This window comes from Strix uralensis, chromosome 3 (genome assembly GCF_047716275.1).
Source record: "Strix uralensis isolate ZFMK-TIS-50842 chromosome 3, bStrUra1, whole genome shotgun sequence".
NCBI classification, from domain to species: domain Eukaryota; kingdom Metazoa; phylum Chordata; class Aves; order Strigiformes; family Strigidae; genus Strix; species Strix uralensis.
The window spans coordinates 95,666,697-95,685,923 of NC_133974.1; the positions used below are offsets into that span (position 1 = coordinate 95,666,697).

General features: G+C 37.8%; 1 protein-coding gene and 1 pseudogene across 1 annotated transcript in view; one reads left to right on the forward strand and one right to left on the reverse strand.

Moving 5' to 3' along the window:
* Positions 1–19,227, reverse strand: part of KIF6 (kinesin family member 6) — a 172,326-nt gene that overhangs the window by 42,414 nt on the left and 110,685 nt on the right. Inside the window, exons 14-15 of the mRNA XM_074863494.1 lie at positions 16,937–17,039; positions 9,235–9,290 (exon numbers count right to left, since the gene is read on the reverse strand). Coding sequence (XP_074719595.1) covers positions 9,235–9,290; positions 16,937–17,039 — 159 coding nt within the window. The remainder of the gene's footprint in view (positions 1–9,234; positions 9,291–16,936; positions 17,040–19,227) is intronic.
* On the forward strand, positions 7,577–8,369 carry LOC141941216 (adenylosuccinate lyase pseudogene; annotated as a pseudogene).

Consider the following 19,227-nt stretch of genomic DNA (forward strand, 5'->3'; position numbering starts at 1 on the left):
AGAGATCACAGCATTTTTGTATTGTGCTCTACAGATCCCTGGCTAAACTAAGCCATAGAAATCATGCCTGAAGTGAGTTAGGCATTGGTAGAAAAAGAACCTTAACAGAATCAGGGTGAAAGTAAGTTATATTTCATCATGGAAAGAGGAAATAAGTTAAAATTGAAGAAGTTGTAACCAAACAGAAAAATAAGATGTAGCATCCTGTAAATCACATTTCTAACAAAGAACTAACTTCAGATAGTGACAAGGTGGTTAAGAAAATAGAATGTGCAGAAACTCAGCTGTTTTTCTGTGTTTTCAGTTCTATGCTTCCAAAAATCAAATTGTAACATTTAAAAAATAGATTCCAAAACTGCAGTCATAATGGTACAATGATTAGATATTTATCCAAAACAAACACACATAGGAACGATGTTTTTTCAGCATTAGGTTGCAAAACAATTGGGCCAAGAAATGAAGGAGAAAGAATCTGAAGACTGTGTCAGCCATGCTGAATGGCTTCAGCTTTAACAGCTACTGCTATTTTTGGTGGACACATAAACATGCCTGGTTTATTACAAAACTGCTTTGAAACTGACCTGGAGATCAGAAACAGACTGGGGCTTCTAGGCACTGGGCCACACTGAATAACATCCCAGCTGGGAAATTACATCTGGGGGACTGTTTGTCCCCATGGCCTGTTTTCTGTTCTGTTTTTCTCACAGATGGCTCCAGGTTTTGCAGAGTTAATGTGCTTTGTTATGTTAGTTATAAGTGACATCCCTCAGGAGTAAACAGCATAGGTACACACCCGAGATTAAGTGTGGTAGAAATACTACTTGTGTTCCTTTTTCTGACACAACTGTTGTGTCCTGAGACCAAGACTGACTCCCTGTTAAGAGGCAGAGGACATCTGCAACAGGCAGGCAGCTTCCCACAAGAGAAGAGATCAGTGGAGACTGAGTGTATTGAGGTTTTACTTTTATATATATCTCAGTGCTGGAACAGAAGTGGTGAAGCAGCAGGCAGGCGCAATCTTTTTTTTTTTCAGAGAGCTTTCAGTCTACACTGATGTGTACTTGCCAAATCTCCCACTTCTTATGGTAAACTACTGTTTCAGCTTGTTCTAGATCAACGATTTTGCTGTTCTGGAATTTCTCAGGTACTGAGCAGTCCAGCTAGGGGAGCAGCTGCCAGGCAGCCAGAAATCCTGGACACATAAATCATCATACATGCAGAATGCATGCAGAGTGACACAGCAGGCTTTGTAGAAGTCATCTGGGCACACACAGTACATTTGATGCCTACAGAATGTGCTGGATAGGTTGCACAGCACATGCTGCACGAGCGCCCAGTCACACATAGTCAGCATATCCTGAGCACGTTAGATTCACCGCACTGCTCAGATTTCTGTCTGTGAGGGAAATGTGGGACCCTTAGTTTTTTAACGACAAGCATTGGTTCTCAGGGAGCTTTCCACATCAAGAACGGACTCTGATCAAAGAACAAGATAAATAGCAAATAGCAAATTCTTTGGCTGTTCTTGCAAGTTATGTCTCTCGTGACACAGAACTTAGTGTAATGTTTAAGGGCAGTACACAATGCTTCCATAAGGTGAAACGCTTGCTTGTGAAATAAGGAAAAACACTTGAAAGACCACATGTCATACCTGTGTATCACTCCTGAAGATCAGAAATGAGGAAACATTTAAAGGTAACCACATTTTAAATGGAGGACAGTCCTAAAGTGACTGGCTGAGTGCACAACAATGGATTGCTCTCAACATCAAAAGAAGGCTGAGCAGCCTCAGTGGTGTAAAGCTTGGTGGAATTGTGAATGCAGTTCGAGGAGGCAGCTTTGGAGACCTCAAAGGTGGACTATATTGCAATATATTTCACAGTATAAGTGATATTATTCGTCTGTTTAAAACAATTGCTACTATATCTAATGATTGTTGCCCTTTATCAACTAAAACAATAAAGCCAAATGTGGAAATCTTTTCAGAATTTTCTTTTCAGTCCTTACACAAGTAGAACTCAAACTGACCTCAGCTAAAGTTTTTCTTTAGGGAGGTTTTCAAGTTCCATGGACTTTAAAGGTCTCTGCTGAGAACAGCAATTCATACTAAGCTACCTGAAGAATGAAATGCTGTGGAATGATATTATTAAGTTATCTGTTCATTAAATCTGCATACTGAATTCATTTATTTATGAGTTGTTTGCATCTCATTTGAACCAGATTTGCCTGTGGAATGTAACCTTTCTTCTTGGAGTTTCTCAATCCCTTTTTAAACCCAGTCTTGCTGTTTTTCTTCTGCACTAGTCATTTCCAGTAAAATTCACTGAGCACATATATCAGATATAAGTCTACCTAAGTACTTGATACTTTCTGGAATTAAACTAGAACAGTGAATTATACTAATCAGCAGCTAATGTTTATTTCCATAAAAGAATAAGTACCTCAGAAGATTACACTGAAGAATGGAATGCATTTCAAAGCACAGTAATTTCTCCCTTATTATAGCCTCACTTCATTCATGGCTGAAACAATGTCTAGTAAGCTAATGTCTGACTCAGAACATTTATATTAATATAAAATCAATAGATAATACTACCAATAGTATTGAGCTTTAAGAAAGCAACACATTGATTTTGATGGATTTTCTTTTCATATAGCAAATCATCACAGCATTTTCTTTTAATTTAGGTTCCATGCAAAGCATGGAATTTTTCTCCAGCAAAAAAGTTCTATCCTTCCTAAGTACATATGCTTCTTCAGCAAAAGTTTTAAATTTCTTTTTTGCTCATGCATGACTTCCCTCAATTCTTTCGGTCCATATAATCATGGGCTAAAATATACATAACATTACTAATTTCATCCTTGGGATTCTAGTTCTTAACTAACTGATTCTTCCTTTTCAAAGTAATTTATTACCTGCATGTAAAGCTAAAACAATGTAGATATACAACATAGGCAATAGCATGCTCTCAGACCAACTCTGCCTGAAAAACATCACTTCATCTTATTTCAGTTCTTATCTATGCAAAAAGGTTGTTATCAGTTCCCTTCATAAAGTTTTGCAGGAATAAAGAAAAACCTTGCAAGAAATATTCTTACTTTGCAGCTTAAAAGTAGGTCTACTTGGCTTCTCTCCACGGGGAGGTAGAGTGACTATAATATAATTTTTTATGTACACAGAGTCTTGCACATAGAGAAAAAGGTGATTATAAATTCAGATTTTACATTATTTAGGCTCTGAATAGGCTTAACATCTACTCTGCATTCACAGAAATAACAATGTAAGGTACAAGGCAGTGAATCAGAATCGATATTATTCTTGAGCACTGCGATGTCATGTCCTCACTCTCCCCCAGTCCTCACCATTTCAGTGTAGCACTCCATTAACTGTGATACATAAGTAAAATTATCTGAATATTTGGCAAGCAAAGTAAATGAAGACTCTTCAATAACCTTGCTTTGCAATACTAGGATGTGCCCTCACTAAAGTTAATAATTGTCTTTGGTATCCTATGAACTTGTGCACTAGAAACAAAGCTTGCAGAGCAGTGCAACATCTCAGCATTCCTGTGGGTATAGTTGCATCATCAACATCATGTGCACATAATCCACCCACCTACCTTTTTAATTCCGAGAGTGCGTGTTTCCTCACACAGTTATTACTCCCACATGAGTTTGCCCTTCCTCTCCCAGCTTCAATCATGTTAGCTGATTTCTGGACAGACTAAAAACAACAGCTGCTTCCCTTTGGGCATTAAATACCATTTAGTATGCTTTTTTTCCTTTAAGAAAAAACTAAAGTGAAAAAAAGTAAAAAAACCCCTAGAAACTATAGTGGTATAAATACCCAAAATAGACAGACATTTATGGAGATGAACTGGAAATCTTTACTAATCTTAAATGCATCTAACATGTAGCACATTGTTGTATATATAGGCAACTTTTTTAGTCACTAAATTTTGAATGAATATATCAGTTTAATTTACACTGAAAACAGGATTTTTAATTCCCCCAACTCTAACTCGCTGTGTGATCAATGTTGTAGCAGTTGGGCCTTTTTGTTATTTAATGCTTTGCAGTTTGTTCAGATGTAGACTTCTCACTGTCAGAATCCTTTCACACAGAATGGTAATGGTGTAAAACCACCTTGCTGATAACAGCATCCTAGGAATAAAACTCCTGCTAGCCCTGATAAGGAGAGAAGCTTCAACTTCAGAGGTTTTGTCTTCGTTTCTCACCCATCCAGGCCTATTTTAATTGGTAATAAATTAAATTAATTTTCTCCAACTTGAGTCTGTTTTGCCTATGATGGTAACTAGTAAGTGATTTCCCCATCTTTATCTTGACCCATGAGCTTTTTCTTCTTACTTTCTCCCCCTGTTCTGCTGAGGAAAGGGGGTGAGAGAGCAACTGGATAGATGCCTGGCAGCAGCTGAGGTCGACCCATTACAATGTGCTAGGTACAATCAGTCAATTTTTTTTCCAAGAAGAAATTCTATACTTCATTATTCTGAGATCAAATCCTTAGCTTCAGCATCAAATTTTCTTCACTAAGTCTTTTTCAGTAATACCAAAAGGATCTGTAGTTCTTGTTAGAGACCCTAACTCTTTGGAAATTATACAATACAAAAACACTTGCAGTGGCTTTTTTTTTTTTTAGCCAGCGAAGTACACATTTTTAAAGTTCTTAATGTTGGGCTAGAAAGGCAAAAATTTACTTGTATGTCAGTGCTGGCCCGCTTTCCACTTCTCCTACGCTGGTTACAGAGTTCTCATTAGTTGCCTGACCTCTCAGTTATTTCTTTCCAGTTTTACTCATGTTGGTTTTCTGTATTTGTCTTTTAAAGTCTAGTCCTTGGGTACATTCTCCAGTCATATGTAAACAGTTCTGACTAGTTCACTCAAACCAATCCAGACACGTCTACATGTTTGAAATCTATACTTCATTTCTCTGCCTTTTGATGGTGTATTTATGCAGTATATCCACTTTCAAAAAGAAGTGCGCATCAATGCTTGCACCAAAGCCCTCTGCTCCTTTATTTGTGCCTATACAGAGGGTTGTGTGATAATGCAGTAAACAGGATCACTAAAATGACCTGGCTTAGAAACACTTCCCTCTTTCTTCTTCTTCTTCTTCTTCTTCTTCTTCTTCTTCTTCTTCTTCTTCTTCTTCTTCTTCTTCTTCTTCTTCTTCTTCTTCTTCTTCTTCTTCTTCTTCTTCTTCTTTTTCTTCTTCTTCTTCTTCTTCCTCCTCTTCTTTTTAAGTATCAGAAAAAGACAATTTTAATCCTACAATAAAATTCACCTTCTTATTTCTAGGACGTCATTGTGAAAAGCAAGCATAATGGAAAATCTAAGACGTATATATTATTTTCCATAAAAATAATTTAAAAATCTCTGCATTCTTGCAGTGCTATTAAATATAAGAGGAGATAGGATCCAGGAATATGTGGTATAGTAGCAAAGAGGCATGCTAGCCACAATGTCTCACTTCTGATATTATAGTCACTCCACACTTAAATTCCAGTTTACATAGAGACATTGTTTTCCTTAATCTTTTTATGCAAGTAATAACATCAGCAAAAGCCTACCATGAAAATCTCACTGCAAATATCTTTTTCCAGCCCTAACTTCCTGATGTTTTTCAAATGTCAGTGTAATTGAGAAGCGGTTGGAGTATTTTGTGTACTTTTCACTACAAAACACTAATATTTCCAATGTCAGAATGAATGTGTAATTCTGACATAAAAGTTACAGCCAACTGCTGTCACTATCTCAAAATATAATCAGACTGCATGAAATGGGCTCTATGGCCTCTGTGGTGCATAGTTTTATACTATTAAGTGTAGCTTAGAAACAACAGAAACTGATATTGATGGGATCTGTTCTTGATTGTGCACAACAAGGCAGCCAGGAATGCTTAAGGAAACTGAAACAACAACAGAAGTAAATTAAAGATCTAGTTGCAGGCAGCAGATGACTCTTATTTCTTCTACCACATTTTCAGTAAAAAATTGGCAGGTTAGTAACCTTACTTAGCATCTTTAATGGTCTTCTGACTATGTATGCTATGATGAGACAGACTTAACTGAAAAATTGTTTCAGGCTGCTAAACTGTATAAACTATTGTAATTGCATTGACTAAGCTGAATAAGCCATAAAGTGTCATACTGGATGCAAAGATTTAATAATTGTTAGAGGGGTGCCAATAGGTAGATTTATTAACAACTATGATCAAAAGAAGGCTGGACAGGAGAAAAGGATAGGTGAATAAAATATAGTATTTATATTGACCAGAGTGCTAATTTTCACACACTGCATAAAGTTACACAGAAAGAACTGAAAGACGGTTGTAGAATATGATCAGCCTCAAGCCTCAGACATCAGTGTTTAAAAGCCATTCACAAAGTAGTGTACATCTGCATGATCTGCATAGATCATCATATGGATAGCTATAAAAGGATACAACATGGATGGAATCTCTTGCTTATACAATAGGATTACAATATGAACTAAATGAAAAGACTATTTTTCCATTTTACTACCAAAATAAAAAAAAAAAAGGAGAGTAATTAAAATAATTTTCAATTTGAAAACACTTTACTTGTAACTCCACTTTATATACCAAAACAAAACCAAAATGTATAATTTTATGCATTTTCTCTTAGAACTATGGAGACATTTCTAGCTTGATTCTTAAAGGAGATTTTCAATATTCATGTGGACTACAAGCTATTACCATTTCCTATTAGGAGCCATATAAGCATTGTCAAGTTCAGTGCAGTATTACTGGTATGTTATACAGCTGCTTATTTTGTTCAAGGGATCAGTTTGCTTTTTTAGGTTACATATACACATGAAATATGCACTCAGATTTGTATCATTCATGTTCCTCAAATACACTTCACTCCTTCACTTCTAACACTGATGAACTTAACCAAAAATAAATTTTAAAACAGATGCTTTTAATTGCAGCAAAATCCATACTCTACTGCACTATATCTATCAGAAGTTTTGCCTAACTTACTGGGGAAAAACCCACAGCAGTTCAGTCCAAACCAAGGATTTCTTTTAGATTTTGCTGGGATCCATGGAAACAAAGTCTTGAGAGGCTACATCTACATTGCTTTGTTACATTATTTCTGAGACATGCCACAGTAGACACTTGCAAATCTCAAGGGACTTACAGACCACACAAGTCTTGTCCCAGCATGACACTACAAGTGGTACCTTCAGGACTGGCATGTGTCCCACCACTTCTTGTACTGCCTCCCATACCCTCCAAACATTTGTTCTCCCCCTAAGACATTTGTAACAGATATAAGGTGTATGTAAGGTGGCTGCTAGGCTCCTGTCTTCAAGCAGCACAGTTGCAGCCCCAGGCACTGAGAAAGATGTGCTTGTGTGTGGCTGCTTATTGCTGGTGTTCACTATTTCTGCTCCAAAATGGATTTCAACTTCAGCAAAAGAAGTTTGACACTTAGTGCTGACTTTGGCTCTACCTCATTTAGGCCAAGAAATCACTTGGTTTATCACAGATGAGTAAACCTAGGAGATAGAAGAAAATTAGGACAACATGGATTTCAAGATGACAGCAGAGAAAAGGAGGTTGCATCCTGATGTGATGGCTCATGTCCACACCTGTGCACACCACTGCCCAAAAACTGCAGGTATTATTCATCTTGGAGATGGTTCCTGTTACTTGAAGAATAACATGCACTGTCCTCTACACTAGGACTTGATTTTCCAAGTTTGCCAGGGGGAAAAGCCTGCTCGGCAGGATTTAAATGAGCTTATAGACACTGGAGAGGCTCGTAGTTGCAAGGTGGACATTGAAATTCTACTTGCATGGGCCAATCTGTGGATATCCAGGCACGAGTTCTGTACTGATATTTATGTTCTGGCCAGTCTGAAGGAGACAAATGAGCCTACTGAAAGAAGGCAGGTTGGTTCAAGTGTCATGTCTTATAGAAATAACATAGTGTTCAGAACACTGCTGCAGCACCTGGTGACTCTGGTTCTGGGTCCCTTCCAAACATCCTTTGTGTTGTGGTTTGAAAACACAGTGCCAACATGGCTGAGGCTTTTCGCATAGCTGACATCATAACTTTAAATATACTGCATAATATATCTGAGGGACTTGTGGTGTACCCAAAGGTGATTGGGAGGGGAATCTGGCAGTAGCTACCATTCATGACCACAGAGAATATAATCACAGCTATGGTGAAAGTACAGAGCACTTGTCAGGAGTGCCATGAGATTTTTGTCCTTTTCCAGAAGTCAACTGCTATTATAAGACAAGAAGTGATGATAATGACTTCATTGTCCATGTCTGTTCTGGTGCCACCCAAAGAGGAGATAGAAACTGAGAGCAAGGTCTGCACCACTGGACCTGGATGCCATACTACCTTTAAATCTAGTCCCTCACAGCCTGTGTCTGGAAGCTTGAAGAGACTTTGTTCACCTGAATGTGTGCATACAGGAGGATGTGGACCCAATCTCCAAGGACTTCAGGGATAGAAGACAAAACTGTTTCACATCTGACAGTGAGCCTGGATAGCCAGTTTTTAGGAAAGAAGCTACAGGCTTGAAATCAACAGAACTCAGAAATCAACTAGGAACATACCAAAAGCTGTTAGGAGGATCAGATAAGACCTAGCTTGGGGTTGATTGTATCTATATGTGATTTTTGGCCTTGAACAATCTGAAACTGGAAGCCAAGCATGTTCTATTGGGGTCCTAAAGCAAAAAATGATGAAACCCCCCATCAAGCTGAGACACTCCTCAGAATTGCTCTAATTAATCTGTACAAAGGAAGTGCAGCGGGGTAATTGAACAGTGAAATCTTTTATCAGAAGCTATGTAAATTTAATAAATACAATCCTTAATCCATATACATGGATTAAGTTATAGAAAACAATTCAAAATTATATTTTTGGATCCTTTTATCCTAAATTAAAATTCAGAAAACTCAATGTTAATATCTTAACTTCTCCTTTTGATAAGTTTCGGACATCCTGTCAAGTAAAGAAGGGAGCTGTTTTTCACATTATGGTATTTGAAATAATCAAAACTGGTACATAAAGTTATTACTGCTGTCATCAGCTAACACCTTATTGGAAATCTTAGTAATGCATTGACTCTTTTCTTTTAGAAACTAGAATCTCTTCCCATATCTTTTAAATGCTGTGATTTCATCAGCTAAAAGGTAAAATGGAGCTAAAATGTACTCACTTATTTTATTTCTCACTTCATTTAATTTTTCTCCAAGGCATTTAGCTTCGGCAAACCTGTCAACGCAAGCATAACAATACAAAATTATTCTAAAGAACAACTAGTTAAACTAGTTGTTCACAATAAAATACAGAGTTACTCAGGACTGCTTTTTGATTTGTAAGTAGAACTAGTTGGACCAATTTTCCATAAGAAAATATTGTCTGGCCTAAAAGAAACCATTTCTGAAAGAAACCATGCAACAAATAGGTTTACTAGACAGACAAAACAAATTTATTTCACTTTTTAAGTTTTAAAATTATGTTATTTTAATTCTAATGATTGGATTCTCTTAAATATTCATATTACACTACAATATTAATTTTAATATGCTACATTACTTGTAATGTTTTAACATACAAACAGCTATATAAAAGTAAAAGAAAAAAAGCAAGCAACATCAAAATAAAATGTTTGAAAGTCTTAGAACTTCTGCTCACCAGGAATTTTCCAATTTCAGCCTGTAATTTGCATATTGCACATGATCACTGTTTGTGCTGTATGGAAATGTACATCCGAGTCACCAAGAAACCTCTCAAACAGAAATATAAGAAAGTTGTGACAAAACTAAATTATTCTATTCTTCTACAGATAGTCCTTATGTGAATGCAGACTTTCAGATGGTATTTGGCTACTTCTCAAATACCAACACAAGCCAAAGCTAGCCACATGAAGATATGCAAATAGCAAGCAAGAAGCAAGTTGAGAAGTATGGAAACAAATCAATGAATCAGGCTTTGGACACTATCTTTTTGTAGTATGCAAATAGCTTTACCTCAAATCAAAACTGGAAATGAGGTTTTTTAAAATGTGAAATTCCCACCAGGTATGTTTCTAAATTAATTTACTGACCACTTCCTCATTATATTCAAATAATCAAATCTTCACATGGTATGTAAAATATTCATGGTATGTAAAATATTCTAATGATCAGAAGTTCCTTTTTTAGGTTGTAACTGCTCAGTGTATGTCTTGCTCCTTAGAAAATGTGTCATATCTAAGTATATCCTTAAAAACCAGCTGCCTATAGAGATTTACAAATTCACTTATATTCTCTACATTCCCTACAGTCTGCTAGAACTTGATGCCTTCTCCTTTTGTGCTTTTTTCTGTCAGTGTTCTGATCTTTTACAGCAGTTGCTGTCATAATTATTCTCTTACACTTATTTAACTCAGTCCTATATAAAGCTGTTTAGGACAAATTGCATACCTATCAGGTTTTCAAATGCCAAGTATATTCTGCTGTAAAAATAACGACAGTCAATTCAATGTACAATAGCAAGTCTGAAGAATCTCTGAGAGAACTGAGGCTTGTTCAAGGAAATATCTACTGTAATATTCTAAATAGTAATAATTTAAAATGTAAAAGGATGATTTACTGCATTGTGACATTTGTTGTAGAACATTAGGCTTGACATGAAATTCTGAATTGTTACTTGGATGTGTACAAGTTGAACCTTGCTGAAGGTGGAGGCAGAACTGTAGTACTTAATTGTTAAGCAAGCTGTCAGCTGATCTGGAAGAGTATTGGTCTAGGCAAAGAAACTGAGGAAATCCACAAATTGTATTTCTGTCTAACTCAGATAATGGTAAAACAGAGTCACGAAATACTACTTTCCCCTGAGGAGGTGAGGTTTGGAAAATTGCCCCTTCTCAGTTAGTCCATTTCCTTGTAAAACTGGAACAAGTTAGAATTTCAGGTTCCTGCATTCGTATCTGCTCACAAACATTTGCTTTCAAGGCTGAATTAACATGGCTGAATGGCTGAAATTGGAGGGTTCCTCAGTGCTTACTGTTTCTTACATAAAGAAGGCAGAAGACTTTGAAGCATCTGTGAGACTTTTGTATAAGCTTTTTCCACTAGTGTTGACTTAGAGCACCCAAGCAGGCCCTGAAGATTGTGTAAAGGTTGAAGGGAAACACCCCAAAGTTCTTTTCTCTTTCTTTCCCTCAGCTCCCATGAGTCAAATACTAAGTTTGTCAAGTAGTTAGTAACTCCTGAGGCAAATCTCCTGTTGACTACTGACCCTGATTCATGTTCACAAAGAGATTTAGCTGAGCAAGTTGAAGCCAGATATCTATCCAGCCCTTAGGTTACTGTCAGTAGTTGAATGGGCCATGCATCTGTTTCACAAACACCACAGTTTATAAACTAGCACAGTAACATAAACTGAAATTTGGCATTAATTTATGACAGTACAACAAATTCCATCTGTGACTATGAATCATAGTCAAACAAAATAAACCAGATTAAGACCTAAGATTTGACTTTAATATTGAAAGGGAAAAGGCTACTTCTGATACTCCTCTAATAAAAAAGTGATATTATCTAGTATAAAGGTGATATTGCTACGAATAGTGATGAGTGAACAATTATATTATTAGCTGAAAAGAGTTCATGTATATCCTACATAGAGACCACTCCATAGAAAGGCTGAAGTTGCCAAATCATGGTTTCTATTACTTACAAAATAAATATTCCATGATGAAACCCCAAGTGAATTTAGCCACTAATTTTAGTGTAACAAGCGTTTTTGCAAAGATTTCACTCTTTGAATGCAAATGCCAGTAATTAAAAAATAAACATTTTGAAAAACAAATGTCTAACTCATTATGTAAACCAAGACAAACTCAGAGGTTGTTTAATAAGAGGATGGAGACATTCAGTGAATTAAATGAAAATTCACTCATTTTTAATTATCATGAATTACAACGGGTGACCTAAGTGAAACTCATCCTTTCCATGAAACTCATCCATAGGTACTGAAAAAACAAGTTAGCTGCTAACCAGCTGAAACACAGAAAGCAAGGAAAGAAGAAAGTGGAAAAAATTAATGGAGAATAACAAAATGGAAACTAGATTTACATCACATCTGTAAGCTCAGTAGAATTTTACTAATGGAAATATTGACTAGGATGGGATTTAAAAGCTTTGTGCAGTATGCAATATTACATTGGAGTGGCTCAGCTGGGAAGATTTCTTGGTAGTATATTTCACCAGAAAATGAGATGCATTTTTCTCCTCCTCAGAGAAACAATGCTAAGAGGACATGGTTGCATTGAGAAATAGGATATTATTAAGTTCTCTGGAAGTCAAGTATAGGAAGTCCAAATTGCAAAAACCTGATTCTGTCTGGGCATAAACCCAGTTTTTTTAAACAGGGCAGCAGTTATTAATGAACAGAAGAAACAGGAAAAATAATTGCTTTGCATTAACTGCAAACTAAGCTGCAGAAGATCACCTTTTCTATCTTACAAAGCCACTTCCCATAGGCAACTGTCCTAATAGAATAGCTTGAATCTATTGTCTTTCACTTGAACAGTAAGTCAGTAAATGAGCTTCAGAGAGAAATTATCCTTAACTATATAAGCTTCTCCACTTTTTAAATCCAGAGATTATACTGAGTTATAGTACCATCTTTGCTACTGCCCCTGCAAAGAGCTCTGAAGTAGTAGGTGAAAAGTTTGATGTCAAAACCAGTATTTCTTTTATATTTTTTTTAAAATCAAGACAAATGCTTTTCAGTATTTGATTTAATCAATCAATTACATTTGATTGTTCATACACAGGTAGTTACAGAAAAAAATATATGTATTGATGATGTCAAGATTGGAGGCAGCCTGGGCTGAAGTGATCATGCACTGGTGGCGTTCACAGTCCTGAGGGATATGGGTCAGGTAAAGAGTAAAGTCAGGACCCTGAATTTTAGGAAAGCAAACTTCCAGCTGTTCAAGGAGTTAGTCAGTAGGACTCCCTCGGAAACTGCCCTCCAGCACAAGTGAGCAAAACAGAGCTGGCAGATCTTTTAAGGATGCATTCCACAGACCGCAAGAGCTCTTGATCCTCAGGTGTAAGAAATCAGGAAAGGAAGGCAAGAGACTGGCATGGATTGTCAAACTAAAGGGCAAGAAGGCACAGGCAGTGGAAGCAGGGACAGGTGTCCTGGGAAGAGTATAGGGATGCTGCCCGGTTCTGTAGGAATGGGGTCAGGAGGGCCAAGGCACAGCTGGAGCTGAATGTGGCAAGGGATGAAAAGAATAATAAGGGCTTTTACTGGTATGGCATCCAGAAAAGGAAGGTCAAAGAAAGCGTACACCCCGTGATGAGCAAGACTGGAAAACTGGTAACAACGGATGAGGAGAAGGCTGAGGTGTTCAACAACTGTTTTGCCTCAGTCTTCACTGGCAGTCTCTCCTCCCACTTCTCTCAAGTGGATGGACTGCAAGACAGGGACTGGAAGAGAAAAATCCCTCCCACCATAAGAGAAGATCAGGTTCGTGACCACCTGAGGAACCTGAACATACATATGTCTATGGGACTTGATGAAATGAGGGAATTGGCTGACGTATCTGCCAAGTCACTCTCCATGATATCTGAAAAGTCATGGCAGTCAGATGAAGTCCCTGGCACCTGGAAAAAGGGAAACATCACACCCATTTTTAAAAAGGGTAGAAAGGAGGACCCTAGGAAGTACTGACCTGTCAGCCTCACCTCTGTGCCTGAGAAGATCATGGAACAGATCCTCCCAGAAGCTAAGGCACATGGAGGACAGAAAAGTGATTCGAGACAGCCAGCATGGCTTCACCAAGGCACAAAATCATGCCTGACCAACCTAGTGGCCTTCTGTGATGGAGTGACAAGGGAAGAGCTACAGATGTCATCTATCTGGACTTCTGTAAGGCTTTTGACATGGTCCCCCACAGCATCCTTCTTTCTAAATTAGAGAGATATGGATTTAATGGGTGGACTGTTCGGTGGATGAGGAATTGGTTGGATAGTCACTTTCAGAGGGTAGGTGTCAATGGCTCAATGTCCAGATGGAGATCGGTCCCAGTATGGACCACTACTGTTTAGTATCTTCATCAATGACATCGACAGTGGGAGCCAGTGCACCCTCAGCAAGTTTTCAGACTACACCAAGCTGTGTGGTGCGGTTGACATGCTGGAGGGAAGGGATGACATCCAGAGAGACCTGGACAAGCTTGAGAAGAGGACCCATGTGAACCTCATGAGGTTCAACAAGGCCAAGTGCAAGGTCCTGCACATGGGTCAGGGCAACCTCCGGTATCAGTACATGCTGGGGGATGAAGGGATTGAGAGCAGGCCTGCTGAGAAGGACTTGGCAGTACTGGTGAATGAAAAGCTGGATATGAGCTGGCAACATGCACGCACAGCCCAGGAGGCCAACCATATCCTGGGCTGCATCAAAAGAAATGTGGCCAAGGGAGGTGATTCTGCCCCTCTACTCTGCTCTCGTGAGGCCCCACTTGGCCTGTGGCCAGTTCTGTGTCCAGCTCTGGAGTCCTCAGGACAGGAATGACATGGACCTGTTAGAGTGGGTCCAGAGGAGGGCCACAAAAATGCTCAGAGAGATGAAGCATCTCTGCTATAAGGAAAGGCTGAGAGAGTTGGGGTTGCTCAGCCTAGAGAAGAGAAAGCTCAGAGAGACCTTATTGTGGCCTTTCAGTACTTAAAGGTGCTTATAAGAAAGATGGGCACAAACTTTTTAGCAGGTCTTGTTGCAATAGGACAGGGGGTAATGATTTTAAAGAGGGTAGATTTAGACTAGATATAAGGAAGAAATTTTTTACTGTGAGGGTGCTGAAACACTGGAACAGGTTGCCCAGCGAAATTGTGGATGCCCCCTTCCTGGAAACATTCAAGATCAGGTTGGACGGGGCTCTGAGCAACCTGATCTGGTTGAAGATGTCCCTGCTCATTGCAGGGGGTTGGACTAGATGACCTTTAAAGGTCCCTTCCAACCATTCTATGATTCTATGATAATTAGCAAGCCAAGAAAATCTACCCAAAATACCCAAAGGAAAAAATAAGGCAGCTAAAAATAAGTAATTTGTGAACTGAATACTGTTTGCGGTATGACAGAAGTGGTTATGCAACTATAAACAAAATTATTAACATGAGAGGCCTACATATAAAGGGAAGTTATGGTAACCTTTAAACATGTGGTGTCCACACACTTCTTCCTGTGCAATTTGAACACTGGCTGGGTAACAGAGCTTTTGTGTAACTGGTAGTTCAGAGGCTGTATTCCAAATTACAGACTGGACTTGATATAAATCCATTCTAATGAACTCAGTAAACTTAGAGCTATAGGCATCTTTGCTAAAAATGACTGAAAACAGAAGGGGAAAAGTCTCTTGCTCCAGGGTGTCAACATACATGTTCACACTGATTTCAGCAATCAGCTGATGCATATTAGAGAGGGGTTACCTAAGGCATTAGTCTGAATCTTTCTGTCCTTTAGGGAAAGCAAATCTGGCATCAGACTTTGTGGGTTCTGCCCATCTCTATTATATGTTCTGAAACCAGAAGGAAATACCAGTTTGTTTTATAGTAATAACAAACAGAGAAAATATGGAAGAATTATGGAGGAAATGCAGGGCATGGCTCAGAACTGTATTGCTCCCATTATCATGCTGTGGCCATGAAGTGTTCCCTTCAATAGACAGCAATGCCAGAAATTATTGCAGTGTAATCATTTATGCAGTGATGATGCAGTGATGTGGCGTCATCTGATACACTGATCAGAAGAAAGGCATTACTAAACATACAGTTTACATGGATAAATTCTTACATACATCTAATACTTTGGCAATTCATGTCCCTGTGGCTAAGTTATAGACCCAGGTAGAAAGTTAACCAGTTCAGAAAAGTGTTAAATAGCAAGATCTTGAATAATTCACAGAGATGTGGAGATAATTTCTTGCCTCGGTTTTACTGACGTAGATGAGTATAAGACTCAGCAATCTTTCATGCTTATTAAGCGGGAAAATTGTGTTATTAAGAAAGCAGAAGAAAGCAGGAGAAACCTGCAGAAGGAGAAAACCCCAGGACAAAAAAAAAAAAAAAGGAAAAAAGAAAAAAAAAACCCTGTTAGGGGAAATGTTAGTTTCATGGGTAGATAGAGAGATCTGCTTTTGGCATCTCCAATCTCAAAACCCTGTATTTCTCTTGCAGTATGAGGGGGGTTAACATTTGAAAAACTGACACTGAAACAGTACTGTTATCCAATCAACATGGACAAGTGTTGGTGGTTTAATTTCTGAGATGTTTAAAATCTGCTTTATGAAAATTCACATTTTCAATGTTTTGTCATTCTCACCGTCTTCACTGGAAGATTTTGAAGTGTTTTGCCAGCATTAATAATAAATGTGGAAGAGGAAAGTATTATTTCTGTTGTTGAGTGCAAAACTGGCAGAGAGAAGCTAAAATCACTTGGCAAAAAAATAGGAACAACAGACAAAAGCATATGTTAAACATCTCCTAGCTTAGTCTCCATCTCGGTGCCGAAGCCAGTAAAGCATTTTTGACAATGGAAATTGCAGTAATTGATTCAGTCACATGGATCTTACTTCCTCTAGATAATTCATGATCATGAATGCCATTACCACATTGCTTCATCATGGCTATAAAGATAAGATGAATAAAACCAGAGGAAATATGCACTAACATTCATCATGCCACTTTCATATTCTATCCCAACTTTTAATCTGTCACCACTCAGTGCCTTCTGAATATGAAATATCCCCAGTAAAAAAAGGTGAAGTTTTTGTACCAAGTTCTCAATAGAAGCCTTTCTACCCAGACTCATAATGAACTCTCAGATGTCTGCCTCTAGCTGTATCTTGCTAGGATACTCACCTCTGTTTTAGAAGCTGGTTGTTGTCGTCAATTGTTATACTGTCTGCATGGTCCCTCTTGAAAACTTCAAAAGCTTCTTGACATCCAAGTGACATCTTTCCTCCTGCCCCAAGAAAAAAAAAAGGGAACAACTTCAGAGACATCAAAAGACAGACATTTTGCATTTAAACAACTCCTATTTAGACAAATATAGCAAGTCAGCCTAGGGGTTTTAAAGAACCCAGAAGACTAAGTTCAGTGTTCCACCAATGGAGAAGCATTTTTGACAAAAGATTTCTCTTCTCTGACAAATTAATTTAGTTTCACTTCACTTCTCTAAAGTCTGAATGTTTGAGCTGTATAATTTCTCAAGGCAACTTAAAATGTGCATAAGTAAAACCAAACTTTGAAAATTTAAAATACGTGAAAAGTTCTTAAGTGTGAGCCTGAGGTATTTTCACAACAACAAACTGCAATTTGCTTTTGTATTTCTTTCGTCCCTGTTTCATATTGGCCCTTAAGCATACCTTGAATATTTTCAGTATTCCTGGAAGAAAAAAATTCAGGCTTCTTTTAATTGTGTATTAATGAATATTTTTCATCCCTTTTTAAGTGAAGCAGATATTCTACCTACAAAAATGGTTGGTTCCTGCCTTTTATGTTTTCAATCTGGTGGTTGTTTCCTTTTGTGCACTAGAAGGTCAAGATCTATTTGGCCTTCAAATCTTTTAAAAATCACTACGAAAAGTATTACAGTCTGTATTATTTATCAGTTCTCACTGCTAGATGATCTACAGATCCAAATAAATCATGCATCTGTATTATCATTAACAAAAAAATTTAAAGGCTTAAGAATAATGAAAGATTACACCAGCAGCTGTGTTATCACAAGTACATATATGTCAATAAATAAGAAAGGAGAAAGGATGAGACTTACACCCAAATAAATTACAGTAATGAAGATAGTTCAGGAGCAGAAATAGGGAGGAATCTCAAACTGTGTGAAAATGCAAAATAGCTCCACCTCTAATTCAACCTGATGGTTGCAACATAAACTTCAAAATTATACTCTTTAAATTGGAATTTGATTCTCCTTAGGTATTTTTCCCTCTAGAGTCTTTCTTCTGTCCTACTCACAAGCCTTTCTTCCTGCTTCAGATCTATTGAGATCCCCAAATCCATTGTGCACAAGAGCTATGAAGCTTCCTGGGAGTTCTGCTGCACAAGAGTTTTCTATGTTTTGTGGCAATGGACCAGCATTACCAATAACATATGTATGCATGGATGCCAGCTATTTTCCAAGCTACCTGCTTTGCAATTTTGGTGTGAGTGGGGATGAAATATTAACAAAACATACCTAAACAGGTTGGGATATGCAATACTGGGATGCTACACCTTAGTGGGCTCTAGCTCCATAAGCTGCATTTTATAGTCATTCCAAATATGTTCTGCTGCCCTCATCATAATACCAGGATTACTCCCCACTGATTTCAGTGACATTTCTGTGGTGTAGAGATACTGTTTACAGTGAAGGCTAGTAACAAAAACTAGCACTCAGGGTTCAATAATCAGTAAAAGTTTAAAAAACTTTATTCAAAATACAGTAGAAAAATTTGCCCTCTGCTTCAGTCAAAAGAATCAGCACATCTGTTACTAATTTAAAAATTTTGAGTTGAAAATAGAACCACCAGGAATGTTTGAATGGCAAAGCATAGAGAAATGTTCCACCCTTTTTGAATAAGAAAATCAAAGAAAGATACAGTGCAGTCTTTACTGCTGTGTGATCCAAAGGAGCAAGAGGATTTAGGAAAACATACTTTTCTGTGATGATGACCTGAGAATATAACGTTCATGTTTCACGTTTGCCTTGAAGAAAAACAGGCAGTTTTGCAAGCAAAATTTTATAGCACATTCATCCCATCACTAGCACTAATTTTAATATGCAGCCTGAATTGACCCTCTAGAATTGCTTTTGTTGCAGAAAAAGTTTGTATTAAGTGCAGAAAGACTGGATGAAATTCATGGCTGAACCTAAAATAAACAATGAAAAGCCCTTACTCATACGTAACACTGCAATGTAAAGTATTTAACCCTTCTGGCAATGTGCTGCCTTTGAGAGTAAAAACAGTAGAACTAAGTTTGGAAAGCAAAACTATTACAGTGATTATTGCTTCAGCCTGTCAGAAATGCATCAACCAAAATTAAAGGTAATCCGATAATCATTTTCCAGCGTTACATTAAGAGACAGCAGCTTTGTACAGCCAAAGAAAGCACACAAAAATAGATCCCCATAACTCTTGGGAAGGGGAAAT